Source organism: Acinonyx jubatus, chromosome D2 (assembly GCF_027475565.1).
Source record: "Acinonyx jubatus isolate Ajub_Pintada_27869175 chromosome D2, VMU_Ajub_asm_v1.0, whole genome shotgun sequence".
Classification (NCBI taxonomy): domain Eukaryota; kingdom Metazoa; phylum Chordata; class Mammalia; order Carnivora; family Felidae; genus Acinonyx; species Acinonyx jubatus.
Window position 1 is genome coordinate 7190683 of NC_069393.1, and position 14105 is coordinate 7204787.

General features: G+C 46.4%; 1 protein-coding gene across 3 annotated transcripts in view; it reads left to right on the plus strand.

Moving 5' to 3' along the window:
- ACTN2 (actinin alpha 2) overlaps window positions 1-14105 on the plus strand; it is a 72630-nt gene that overhangs the window by 51740 nt on the left and 6785 nt on the right. For all 3 annotated transcript variants that reach the window (XM_053207420.1, XM_027046951.2, XM_027046950.2), the window contains exons 12-17: window positions 1417-1567; window positions 5130-5238; window positions 7478-7618; window positions 10050-10232; window positions 12038-12172; window positions 13301-13480. In XM_053207420.1, coding sequence (XP_053063395.1) covers window positions 1417-1567; window positions 5130-5238; window positions 7478-7618; window positions 10050-10232; window positions 12038-12172; window positions 13301-13480 — 899 coding nt within the window. The remainder of the gene's footprint in view (window positions 1-1416; window positions 1568-5129; window positions 5239-7477; window positions 7619-10049; window positions 10233-12037; window positions 12173-13300; window positions 13481-14105) is intronic.

Sequence of the window (14105 nt, forward strand, 5' to 3'; positions counted from 1 at the left end):
AGACAGCCCTGGCCCAGATACTGGCTCCTGCCACAAAGCAACATAATTTCCCATTTAGAAGATCTGCTTGGAAGGAGGAATGCCAGGGATCGTTTTCTGTAGTCTTAGCTTCCTGATCTCACTGGATTCATCTATTTTCAGCCCTTGCAAATCTTTCCACAGCCATGACACCATGATCACAATTTTGCTGAGGTAGAGGAACAAAACCTTCTCCCCATAATCTATTTGGAGAAAGGTCAGGGAGGTTCCCCTCACCCTTTGGTTCCTTTCGCTTTAGTGTTGTTTGATGGTTGATGTCGCACAGCCCGATGGTTGGAGGCGTGGGCCTGGAGGCAGGGAGGTGGGAGTCCCCGCTCAGACACTTCCCAGCTGTGCGCTTTGGATGAGCTCCCGACCTATCAGTGCCTCAGTGTCCTCTTCAAAGTGGAAGGGCAATGATGCCTCCAACACAGGCCTTTGATTTAATGACAATTTAATGAGTCCACATTATAAAGTGTTTAAATCGGTATCTGGCGCCTAGTAAGTGCTATGTTGTCACCGTTAAATATATGAACATTTGCTTTCCATTTGTAGCTGTATAGAATTAAATTTGTTAAAAAGTTTTTGTCTTATTTATTTATTTTGAGAGGGACAGAGACAGCGTGAGTGGAGAAGGGGCAGAGAGAGAGGGAGAGAGAGAATCCCAAGCAGGCTCTGTGCTGTTGGCACAGAGCCCGACGTGGGGGGCTCGAACTCATGACACTGCAAGATCATGACCTGAGCTGAAACCAAGAGTCGGATGCTTAATTGACTGAGCCACCCAGGCGCCCCTGGAATTAAATTCTTAAAGGTCATCAACTGGGGAATAAATGTGGGTCCCATTATAACCGCAGCAGTTGCTTGACTTAAGAAATACTTGTGGGGAAATAGGTGGAGGTTCAAAGAGAAAAGCTTCTCATACTATTAGGAAGGAAACCACAGGTTATATTTAACCAGAGAAAATGAGGCTCTTAAGCATAAAGAAGTGGGGTCAAGGTTGAACCCGAGGGTGGGCCAGTACAGTACAAGTGTGTCCAACTATCCCAGGTAACTCTTGAGCACTAATCATCGCTAACTTAACCGAGCATCACGATGCACAATCAGTTACTTGTTACTCAGGGTTATGGAGAATGTGGACCTGTTAGTGTGGACTCCACATGCTTCCCCCTCTCTATGTGTAGACATGAGCTTTTAGAACACAGAGGGGCTCGGGCAGCAGCATTAGCACAGCTACAGTCTGGAAACCGATTGAAACAGCACCTCTGTGTCTTCGGTCCCGTCATTCTCGGTCCTTCTCTTGGCTCTTTGGAGCCATAAGGATCGCCGAGAACTTTGCAGGTGCAAGGAAGCCGATGCGTGACATCAGAGTAGTCATATCCCCTTATGCAACCTTTGCAGGCAAAGAGCAGATCTTGCTGCAGAAGGACTATGAGTCGGCCACGCTGACCGAGGTCCGGGCCATGCTGCGGAAACACGAGGCGTTCGAGAGCGACCTGGCGGCGCACCAGGACCGGGTGGAGCAGATAGCGGCCATCGCGCAGGAGCTCAAGTACGTGCTGTGCGTGCTGTGCGTAGGCGCGCTGCTCGCGTGCAGCCGTGCAGCTCCGCCGGGACCAGGGGCGCGCTGGGAGGTTTCCACCAACAGCTTCCCCGGGGGTTCCTTCCTTGTGCTCAGTTTAGGGGCAACGAAGCTGGAGGCCTCTGTGTTTTTAAACAGATAAACAGGCTTCCCCTGGGGTTCCCTGGCTGCGCCGGATCCCGGTGCCCTCCCGGCCCCTTCCGCAGGCGGCTCTGCTTCTCAGAGGAGGCAAGTGAGTGGGGGGCGCGGCACGTCCAGACACCGAGACAAAACACATCCCTGCCTTACCTCCCTGCCTTACCTCGGAGGAGGAGACATGATGGCCCCGCTTTTTCTTTGTCGACACATAAGTGCTTTCTCATTTCCATGCTTTCTTTTTTATGGGAGGGACCCAGCCTGATTTAAGTCTCGAGGCCCACTTGCTCCCAGGTGCAGCGTCTGTCTGTGGCCGCCCTTTGGGGAAGACCCCTTCCTGTAGTCTTTCTAAGCCTTTTTGGTTTTTAATTTTTTTTTTTTTTAAGTTTATTTCCAGAGAGACAGAGACCGTGTGAGTGGGTGAGGGGCAGAGAGAGGGGGAGAAAGAGAGAGAATCCCAAGCGGGCTCCCCACTGTCAGCACAGAGCCCCATAGGGGGCTTGAACTCATTGACCATGAGATCATGACCTGAGCTGAAGTCAAGAGTCAGACACTTCATGACTGAGCCACCCAGGTGCCACGAGGGGGGAGGGTCTTTAAAGAAGTCTTGGAAAGGGGCACTTCTGTGGCTCCGTGAGCTGAGCCTCCAACTCTTGATTTCGGGTCAGGTCATGATCTCGCGGTTTGTGCGTTGGAGCCCTGATTCGGCCTCTACGCTGCCAGTACAGAGCCTGCTTGGGATTCTCACTCTGTCCTCTCTCTGCCCCTCCCCACTCACGTGTTCTCTCTCTCTCTCTCTCTCTCTCTCTCTCAAGAATAAACTTGAAAAACAAAAAAGTAAATACACTAACTCTCTTGATTAATAAAATATTTCATTCCCTACTCCGGTCCTACCGATACAGCTGCGGAAGTTTGAGTGCCTAAAATCACATAATGATAACTGTCACAAAACAATTTTTAAAAACATATAATAAACATTTACTACGTTACATTTTTATGACTTCCGTGTTCCTCACAACTCGTTAATTACCATCGATGGTCTCTTTTAAGAGTATCCTACTGTTTTTTTAGCCTTGGTAAATAAACTCTTAATTATTTGTGATCTTCATAATCCAATTTGTACGCTGTATTTGTGGTCTTGACGTGATCTTCTCATGGTTCTTGAAGATTGGGTGTATGGCTGCTTGTTAACAATTACAATTAAAATAAGGGATGAAAGGAACTCAAGCTATGTAATGCCCTTTAACCACTCCTGTGAGTCATTTGGAATGCTTTTAAGTGTTGCCCATCACATTTAAGTAGTAATTTTGTATCATTATTCCTGGTATCCCAGTGACTGTTTCTTCACATGGTCAAAAGAGGCAGCACGTATAAAATTTAAATCTGCATTCTTCTTTTTTTTGTTAATTTTTTTAAAAAGTTTACTGTTGAGAGAGAGAGAGAAGAGTGCAAGTGGAAAGGGGCAGAGAGAAAGGGAGACAGAGGATCCAAAGCAGGCTCCGCACTGACATTGGAGAACCCGACACGGGGCTTGAACTCATGAACCGCGAGATCATAACCTGAGCCCAAGTGAGACACTTAACAGACTGAACCATCCAGGTGCCCTTGTGTTCATTTTAATGTATTGCTTCTTTGTCCTTTTTACCTTTCCTAAAATAATAAAGTGTGTGTGTGGCTCTCAAAGTGTGCACAGTTATGCAAACCCCTCACTCCTTGAGAGCAGGTATGTATGGAACTCTTACGAATGAATTAGGAAAAGGAGAAATGTATATACCCCTAAAGGTAATTATGGAGAAGTGAGCATTGGTGTCTCCATCATGGGGTCTGTAGGATTCAATGTTTCGGTTTTTGTTCTGGAAGCCTTTATTCTCTTTAATATTTGCACTTTGAAGAGCCATAGCCTTTTCCCTTTGTATTCAAGGCTGTGCAAATTGGTGGTGCATTTTGGGGTTTTTTGGGTTATAGCAAAGAACACAAGAAGTTGAGTCTGTCTCAGACTGGTGACGTGTATGTGTATGTAAAAGGCTGCTTGTAAGAGCTGGACAAGCTTTACCCACTGAAAAGAACACTCAGATCACAACCACATGCATTCAGTGGCAGAGGCAATAACATTCAATAAGGACAAGTTAATATTATTTAAGAGGAAAAGAAAAGCACAGGGTGAGCAACCATTGCCTTAAGTTAAGGTCAAAGAAGAAATAAACAAGCTTAAGTCTCAGGGAAATGAATTTGGCTGGAGGGGAGGGATTTTCCTTAAAGCTGTCTTATCTTGGACTGTTCATGACAGAGGAGTCCGCTAAAGGTGTCTTTAAACCTCTGTGAATCAAATTTTTATCTTAACTGAAAGGGTGATTACATTTTATACATCATTCCAACTTTTTATCCCCAGCAATACTAGGTTAACCTTCTAGTTTGAAATTTGTTTTAATGCTAAGTTCAGGGGCGCCTGGGTGGCTCAGTTGTTCAAGTGTCCAGCTTTGGCTCAGGTCATGATCTTGCGGTTCATGGGTTCAAGCTCTGTGTTGGGCTCTGTGCTGACAGCTCAGAGCCTGGAGCCTACTTCCGATTCTGTGTCTCCCTCTCTCTCTGCCCCTCTGCTCACACACTGTCTCCCCCTCCTCTGTCTCCCCCTCCTCTGCTCACACACACTCTCTCTCTCTCTTTCTCTCAAAAAACCAAAAAACATTAATCCTAAATTCAAATTACTTCACCTTACAAAAGAGAGGGGGTTGGCGAGGAAGAATAGTTATTTAGCAAGAAGCCATTTTGTTCTTACTGTCACACGGGTGGCATTAGACAAGTCAGAACTTTTGTCTGGAAGAGGAAGGGCTGTATTCTGCTAGTTTTTCAAAGTCCTTGCAATGCTAGATAAAGTCACAGCGCCCCTTCTGGACTCGGTGCTCCATCCCAGCCGCAAGGCCTGTGCCCTTTGAGGGGAGCCAAGGACACAATGGGGTGCAAGCTGATACGTCCCTCCCCCTTGACTCACTTTGGTGTTCCAGTCACCGTGGCTTCAGGCGGCCCACAGGACTGGCCTCCAGGTCAGATGGTTGGCTTCATTTACAGGTACATCGCCACTTAAAAATAATACTCTGGGGGCCTGGCCAAGAAAACCAAGGGAGAATGGAGCACTTAGCTTGGGGCACTGGGAAGACAGCATTTCTGTCTATTCAGAAAACTGTTTGACCAGCAAGAGTTTTACTAATTTTTCTTGTAGTCCGTCAAAGAGTAATGATCCTGTTTGCAGTGGTGGCAGTTAATAAAACCCCAAAATACCCTGCCATTTTTCTATCAGATCTTTGATATTTTAAAACAAAAAAAATCTGTTTATTTTGAGCCCATGTCCATTTTCCTCATAGCCTCAGGGAAAGTTAATCATTGTTTTCACTTCTAACAGTGAACTGGACTACCATGATGCCGTGAATGTCAATGATCGGTGCCAGAAAATCTGTGACCAGTGGGACAGATTGGGAACGCTTACTCAGAAGAGGAGAGAAGCCTTGGAGGTGAAGCCTGTTGACATGAAATCTTTTCTTAGAAGCTCTTAAGATCCTGTTTTTGTTTTTCCGTGGCATGATGTGTGTAAAACACAACAGGTTGTCTCATGAAAGGAGCCACCACAGAGAATATGAAAAATAGGAGAAAGTGGGAAATGTATAGTTGGCTTTGTACTGTATTTATCCGTATAGCAGTGAAGCGTGCTTTTTTTTTCCCCGGGGAGGCATACTTTCTATTTCCAACATTTATTTATTTTTGGGACAGAGAGAGACAGAGCATGAACGGGGGAGGGGCAGAGAGAGAGGGAGACACAGAATCGGAAGCAGGCTCCAGGCTCTGAGCTGTCTACACAGAGCCTGACACCTGACTTGGGGCTTGAACCCACGAACTGTGAGATTTGGACCTAAGCTGAAGTCAGATGCTTAACTGACTGAGCCACCCAGGCACCCCCAGTCTTTTTGAAGTTGGGTTACTTTTTCCTTTGTTGCTATGCGTAAGGAAGCATATCCTCTTGAACCTGTCAAGTACAGGGAACTTCTTTCCCAGCAGATCACAAGGCAATTCTTAGAGGCTAGTTCTTTTTTTTTTTTTTTTTTTTTTTTTTGGGACAGAGAGAGACAGAGCATGAATGGGGGAGGGGCAGAGAGAGAGGGAGACACAGAATCGGAAACAGGCTCCAGGCTCCGAGCCGTCAGCCCAGAGCCCGATGCGGGGCTCGAGCTCCCGGACCGCGAGATCGTGACCTGGCTGAAGTCGGACGCTCAACCGACTGCGCCACCCAGGCGCCCCATACTTTCTATTTCCAGTGAAGCATTGGTTGTTTTTGTTTTTTGTTTTTTCAGTGAAACATACGTTTGAAGTAAAAAGAAAAATCCAGGGGTAATACGATTATGGTATAAACCCATTTTGTATCAGGGAGTGATTATAGTGAATTTCCAAAGGGCCTTCTCTAAAGAGCACATTGAGCTGTTGTGGAGTCAGGGAATCAGGAAGAACTTCACTTGCGGGTGGGCAAAGGGAAAATAGCAACAAATGTTGGAGGATAAAGGGAAACGAAACAGATGCAGGATGAACTTGGCCTTATTCAAGTAGAAGAGTTGGATAAGCAACAGGAAGTGGCTGGTAGGCGGCTGTGCCCCGTTGTCTCTCCCCACGGAAGACGCATACGTACGCTGCAAAGGAAGGAAGCAGTGACCAGTTTTCTGAGTCTGATGAAACTCTTATTTTATTATTATTATTTTTTAACATTTTTTAATGTTTATTTTTGACCGACAGAGCATGAGTGAGGGAGGGGCAGAGAGAGAGGGAGACACAGAACCCGAAGCAGGCTCCAGGCTCTGAGCTGCCAGCACAGAGCCCGATGCGGGGCTCGAACCCACGCACTGTGAGATCATGACCTGAGCCGAAGTCGGACGCTCAACCGACTGAGCCACCCAGGCGCCCCTGATGAAAATTTTATAATATGTGATATCAAGCTTCCTAGATGCCAAATGGCTGTTAGCATATCCACCTAAAGAAAGGAAGGTTGAGGGATGAAGCACCAGGCAAACTGAGACCCCTCCAAGATTTTAGGGCAGGAGGAAAAAATGAATAACTATGGGACATCTCTAGAGAGGGCATGCTTGTTTTCCCTGTCTGCCCCCATCATCTCTGTCAGATGAAACAGTTACAGTGTTCTCTGTGGCTCGAAGCCAGGTGCTTCCCCATGCCCAGAAGGGCAAAGAAGGTCTCTGTATTAAATCCCGAATGAAGATTGGAGGACATTAAATTGTAGTTCTTCTCTCATCTTCACTTAGGCAGGTGACTTCTGGGAAAGGCGTGCATCTTCTCTGCACACCGTTGTGTATAAAATGAGGAATATGCCCTGAATGTTCTGGTTAACATCGTTAGGGAATCAGATCTAACCTTAAAGGTACTGCTTTAGCTGAAAGCAAGTTACTATATCCCCCATGCGGATTCTCAGTTTTCAAAAAAAGTAGCACTTAGCAGAGCATTCTTTCAAAACAAGGCTGTGCTGGCTGTTATTCAATCCTTTTTTGATTCGGAAGGCACTTCAGAGACCTGCAGGGCTCAGTCTCCTCCTTGGACGTTGGCTAATCTTTGGGGCGCACGAGCTAGTGGTGAGAGCGTGTTGCGATGAACACGATGTCAGAGGAGAGTTTATTGTCCTGGAATGCATGTTTGTGTCTTCGGAGAACAGTTTTTTTTATCAATCTACGATAACACTCCTATTTCACTGATCTCCAGAGAACTGAGAAATTGCTAGAAACCATCGATCAGCTTCACCTGGAGTTTGCCAAGAGAGCTGCCCCTTTCAACAATTGGATGGAAGGAGCTATGGAGGATCTGCAGGACATGTTTATTGTGCACAGCATCGAGGAGATCCAGGTAACCGAACCCCCTCTCCCCCGAACCCCCGGACTCCTGCTGTACTAGAAATGAGCTGCAATTTTAAAAACTTAGAATTCTTTTTTGTTTTGTTTCTTCTTCTTTCTTCTTTTGTTTTTGTTTTTTGTTGTTTGTTTTTGTTTATTTTTTTCTCCTGAGGAAAATGTAACTAGGAAGCCAAAATTACCCCTTGATCTTTAGCTTAAAAATGGGTATACTGCTATTGGCTGCAGCGAAATTCATATCAATCAGACAATGGTGAATACATCTAAAAGGGCCTGTTTTTAAAACATACTGTGGAATCATCGAGCAAAATAGACCTATACGCTCTTGGGAGGTATCCACGGAAAGTTGTGAGTTTATTGGCTGCTGCGTTAAGTACTTTCTTAATTTTTTTTAACATTTATGTATTTTTGAGAGAGAGAGAGAGAGAGAGAAAGAGTGTGAGCCGGAGAGGGGCAGAGAGAGAGGGAGACACAGAATCCAAAGCAGGTTCCAGGCTCTGAGCGGTCAGCACAGAGCCTGACACGGGGCTCGAACTCACAGACCGCGAGATCATGACCTGAGCTGAAGTCAGACCCTTAACTGATTGAGCCACCCAGTCGCCCCAAGTACTTTGCAAATATATCCACGTGACTGTTTATTAAGATCTGTATACTTTTGCTGGGTCATAAAGCAAAAGAAACCATGAAGCAGCACCTCCTGTCTCCCACAGAACAAAACGTTCTGCTTCTGATTTCTTCTGGAACTTCAAAGTTTGTAAATAAGACTTTTCAGGAGTCACGTGAGGGAGGAGAGTTACTCTCAAATAGCCAGGACCCAGTTTATTGAGAGACCAGTGTACCACGAACTTGATGTGCAATGGAATAGAAAGGGAAATACTTCCAAATTCTTCTTTCTGTAAAATAGTCATCAAAAAGAATCCAAATATAAAGAATGCTAAAGGTTGGGATTTGGACCCACCTCTCCCTGCTCAGGAGCGTTCTAGAGTGTTCTATTTGCACCTGGGTGGAGGGGGAAAGAAATTACTTTGTTGAACATTGCGTTTTTTGCATGAGCTCTGAAGCAGAGGTTAGCAACCTGAAATCCTTTATTTTTGGAATAAGTGAGATTTCTAAGTGTCGTGGAAGCTCTACGTGATGCATGAAGCAGTTTCTCTGTTTAGTGAAAGGTCACTCTACATTGCAGCGCCTGAAGCGACCGTTAGCATGGCAGACAGTGGTTTCCATGGCACCTACAGACACCAGAACCAAGGGGCTGAGGTCTTACACCTTAGGGCCAGAGGAGAGGCTTTTTTTTTTTTCTTTATTTTGAAAGAGAGACAGTGTGAGTGGGGGAAGGGCAGAGAGAGAGGGAGAGAGAGAATCCCGAGCAGGCTCCACACTGTCAGCGCAGAGCCTGATGCGGGGCTCGAATGCATGAAACCGAGAGATCGTGACCTGAGCTGAAACCAAGAGCTGGGTGCTCAACTGGCTGAGCCACCCAGGCATCCCCATGGAGGTTTTTAAAGACGTAGAGGAACAAATTGGTTTTTGCCGCCTTTTCTTTTTGAGAGATTATTTCCTGGTGGTCTTTTTTTTTTTTTTTAATTTTTTTTTTTAATGTTTATTAATTTTTGAGACAGAGAGAGACAGAGCATGAACGGGGGAGGGGCAGAGAGAGAGGGAGACACAGAATCGGAAGCAGGTTCCAGGCTCTGAGTCATCAGCCCAGAGCCCGACACGGGGCTCGAACTCACGGACCGCGAGATCATGACCTGAGCTGAAGTCGGACGCTTAACCGACTGAACCACCCAGGCGCCCCTCCTGGTGGTCTTTAAATAGAAAGACAGCAAATGTTATGTTCTCTTGTTGGACTGCAGAGGTTAGGAAGGGCAGCTAAGTTCTGTTTGTCAGTGGAGGGTAAGACCTGAATAGTAGTTGGGGAAGCAGAAGTGATGGCTCAGCTGGTTAAGCATCCCACTTCAGCTCAGGTCATGATCTCGTGGTTTGTGAGTTCGAGCCCCACTTTGGGCTCTGTGCTGACAGCTCAGAGCCTGGAGCCTGCTTCAGGTTCTGTATCTCCCTTTCTCTCTGCCCCTTTCCCACTCATATTCTGTCTGTCTCTCTCTCAAAAATAAATAGACATTCAATAAAATAAAAAATTGTGAACGCAAACATGATTTTTGTTTAAAAAGAAAATGATGGGGCTTTTTTTTTTTTTTTTTTTGAAGACTTTGGATTACTAGCCATCACTTCATCATCCTGGTGTCTTTTTTCCATTTCTGAGGAACTACCGTGCACAAAATAGCATCTTTAAAACATCCAGAATTTGTTTCCCCGCAGAGATTCCTGCAATTAAAAAAGGCATTTGCATGTTTGCAGAAGGGAACGTCGCAGCCTGTAACATTCACGCTGTAATAACATTTTCCCCGCTTTTGTCTCCGGGTTAGAGTCTGATCACTGCGCATGAGCAGTTCAAGGCCACGCTGCCCGAGGCGGATGGTGAGCGGCAGTCCATCATGGCCATCCAGAACGAGGTGGAGAAGGTGATCCAGAGCTACAGCATCAGAATCAGTTCCAGCAATCCCTACAGCACTGTGACCGTGGATGAGCTGCGGGCCAAGTGGGACAAGGTAGGTGACTGAGGACCGGCTGTGGGGCAGGGTGGGCACACCTGAAGCCGAGGCTGAGGGAAGAGGTAAAAACTTGGGGGAACCAGAGTGACTGATTTGCATCACGATTGGGGTTTTCCTTTGCCCCAAATGTCACAGATGTGTTTGAAGGTAAACTGAGGCATAGTAAAAATTTAAGAGTTTATTTGAGCCAAAATCGATTCGAATCCTGCAAACATCCCATCCGGCAGCTACAAAGGAGCTCTGGGGAGCTGTACGAAGTGAAAGACTTTTGTGGGCAGAGGGGAGCGGGAACAAGGAAATTATACTAGGCGAAAAAAGCTGGTTGGTTATTGCAAGGTTACTTTCCTTCAGGGGATGGTGGGGGTCTGTCTGTCAGCCGATGACCTCACTAGTGCAGATCAGGTGATTGACCAGTTTAAGATTCCATTCCTGGGCAACCTGAAACTGTAATTGAGTTCTCCAGTTGGTGACATGGGGCTTAGCCTAAGTAACTCCATTTTGGGCTAGTTGTCTTGTTTCTAGCAGATGAAATAAGTTAAACTCTTAAATGCCACTCGGCAGTCTTAGGTTTGTAAGGAAAGAAAGCAGAAATGTTTTTCTTTAAGGAAAATCTTACAAAATGTTGGCAAAATCAGTATAGGCCAGGATGCTAATACCATAAGGGAAACCATTTTTAAAACCCCAGCTGGAAATTGGGTGCACTCGAGCTTGCCTACCGTAAGAGAACTTCATTAAAGAATTTTTAGAATGTGGGGTAGACATTTCCCAAATGTGTGTGAAATTTTAAATGCAGAAAAATTGCTCAGAAAACTAGGGAGGGAAAGTGTTCCTGCTAACTTGCAGCCCTTTAGATTTTGGGAAACTGTCCACAGATTTAATTATAGTCCAAATGGGATCATTTGAGCCTTTTTGTCTTACTCTTAAGAAAGATTTATTTTCATGGTTTAAACGATAGCCCAGCTATCTGTGTGTGCCACTACGTGGCCTCCAAGGAATAATTCCACCAAGTGGATCTGAGGTGGCTTCGTACAAAAACATGCGTACGACAATTGTGTAGTTATCAACAGTGCAGAAGAGGAGAAAAACAGGTATGGAAAGGAGAGCGTTTATCTGGGAGACAGGGACTGACTTCAGATTTAGCTGCAGCCTTCTGACAGCCGACACGGAAAGGGAAACATGTTGAGCTAAGTAGTTCCCCTGAAGAGAAGGGAAATCTGTCATTTCTTCAAGTGGGGCAAACATTTCTCCCAGCGCGAAGTTAAAAAGCAAATTGGACACATGGATTTTTGTGAAAGGGACATTATGAATGGTAACGTCTGTGGGAGCAGTTTTGCAGAAGACCCAAAAAAGACTTCTGAGGTAGCTCCTTTGTGGATTCACAGAGAACTCATGTTATATGAGAATGTCTGTGATTTCTACTGTGATCAAGTCACAGTACTGCTAAATACTACTGTGGATTTGCTGCCCACATTCGTAATCGAAGGAAACACTAACTTTCAATTAGAGATAGTGAAAATAACGATGTCTGCTCTCCCTCAGTCAAGTTCACAAATCCTCTGCAGAGAGCCCCTTGCTGGAGGAATGTCCGTGTCCCTAATGCAGATGCACCCAGGTTTTCAGCAGGCACTGGGGGGGCCATCAGGACTAGACTGAGCTCTCCCTTTGGTTCCTGTAGTGGGGGCCCCCAATCCCCCCACCCTCTCTGTTTCCACCCCTCCGCTCTGGACTATTAGCACATATCTCGGTCACTCCTTTTGGAAGAAAGATGGCGTCTTATCCCCGTTGCCCTTGGTCCCTGACAGGTGAAGCAGCTTGTGCCCATCCGGGATCAGTCCCTGCAGGAGGAGCTGGCCCGTCAGCATGCCAATGAGCGTCTGCGTCGCCAGTTTGCTGCACAGGCCAATGCCATCGGGCCGTGGATCCAAAACAAGATGGAGGTAGTGTGGCGCCCTTCACAGAGAGCTTTTCCCCAGCCTCAAAATTAGTCCCTGAGTTGACCCAACGATGACACCTCTTCTGCTCCTGGTTGCTCCACTCAGGGCTGTGAGGGCCCTTCCTGTCATGCTGGGCTTTGCTCTTTTGGGCCCCTGAGCTTTTGTGGCCTGTGGACACTGGTGCAGTGTCGGGGGGCACACTAACAGGGACCAGGCTGTTCTTGCTGCCATCTGTTCATTGTGTCATTAAAAAGGATGATGGGGCTCTTTCTCAGTGTTTAGCTTCTACGGGACCTAGATTTTAAACCATCTATCCCCAAGGAGGACATGTGAAGAGTCACAAAGACTGCATTTTCAAGGGCACCTGGGTGGCTCAGTTGGTTAAGTGTCCAACTCTTGGTTCAGACAGATCACAATTGCACGGTTTCATGAGTTCGAGCCCTGCCTTGGGAGCCTGCTTGGGATTCTCTCTCACTCCCTCTCTACCTGCCCCTTCCAGATTCATGCTACCTCTGTCTCTCTCAAAATAAATAAACTTAAATTTTTTTTTTAAATAAAGCAGATATTTTGCATTTTCAGAACATTTAAGGAAAAGTGATCTTTGAATGACACTGATTTCTGGGTTCATTTTATCCCTGAGAACAGCCAAGAGACATATATTGCCCTTCTTGTGTTTCTCCCAACCTCCCTATGGTGGTAAATTGTTACCTTCTTTCTTAAAGGGAGAACATATAAAACTGTAAGAAATTCTTTTGACTCTCCAGTGGTCTTACATCTGTCCACAGCTCGTTTCATGAAGAACATCACACCACCGCCTCCAGAACAGGGCAGCGCTGACCCAGGCAGGCTTCCCTCTTCGGTGGAAGGAGGCTGAGATAACGCTCACCCCTCTTCCTGCTTTGCTCTTTCGGCTCTCGGTTGATTTTTCCCCACCCTGTAGATGAATCATAACCAGAGCTGCTTTCACACTGTGGTCCTGCCCCGTTTCCCACCCCACCTGAGAAAATCCCGTGACTCTGGCTGCAGCTGAATGCCAGCATGGCGTCTGCAGCAGCATCAGGAACTGGGACTCCCACACGGTCATCGTAGAGGCCCACTCACCCGTTTCTTCCCTCCTCTTGCCTCCGTCAGGAGATTGCCCGGAGCTCCATCCAGATCACAGGAGCCCTGGAAGACCAGATGAACCAGCTGAAGCAGTATGAGCACAACATCATCAACTACAAGAACAACATCGACAAGCTAGAGGGAGACCATCAGCTCATCCAGGAGGCCCTGGTCTTTGACAACAAGCACACCAATTACACCATGGAGGTACAGCGGCCACACAGGCAGGGGTCGCTGTGGCTTTTAGTTGTGACCATCTCACCTTCTGTTGGGGTGTTTCCCCCCCACCCACAGTTGTCTGTGTCTGTTCCTGTGAAGTTCTGCACGGTGGAAGTTAGGGATCTTCCGGCCTTCCCCATCACTATATGTGAAAAAGCTTTGTGAACTAGATCAAGCACTATAAAATTGTTGGTTTCCACTGTCACCACCACCATCACCATCATCATCATCATGACAATGAATCCAGTGCACTGCTTTGAAAGCCAAAACAAATGGTTAGCATTGCTACCAGTTTGGCCCAATTTCCTGTCCTTGGAGCAAGCAGGTGCAATCCAGGGCCCTTCCTGCTATTTGGTAAATGGAAAGATATTTGTAATGACAAATAGACTCTGTATTGTATGTTTTGTTTACGAAGTGCCAGTCACCACCGTTAGAACCCCCACTCTCACTTCTGAGCACTTCCTACTACAGAGTCTTAGGAAGAGTGAAAAATTAGAATGGAATAATGAAAGTTTTGTAAGCCCTACTTACCTCCCTTTGAGTCTGCTCTCTGGCTATGAAAATGAGGAGGCAAGATTGATGTGCTGATAAGACCCAGGGCTGATCATTTCCT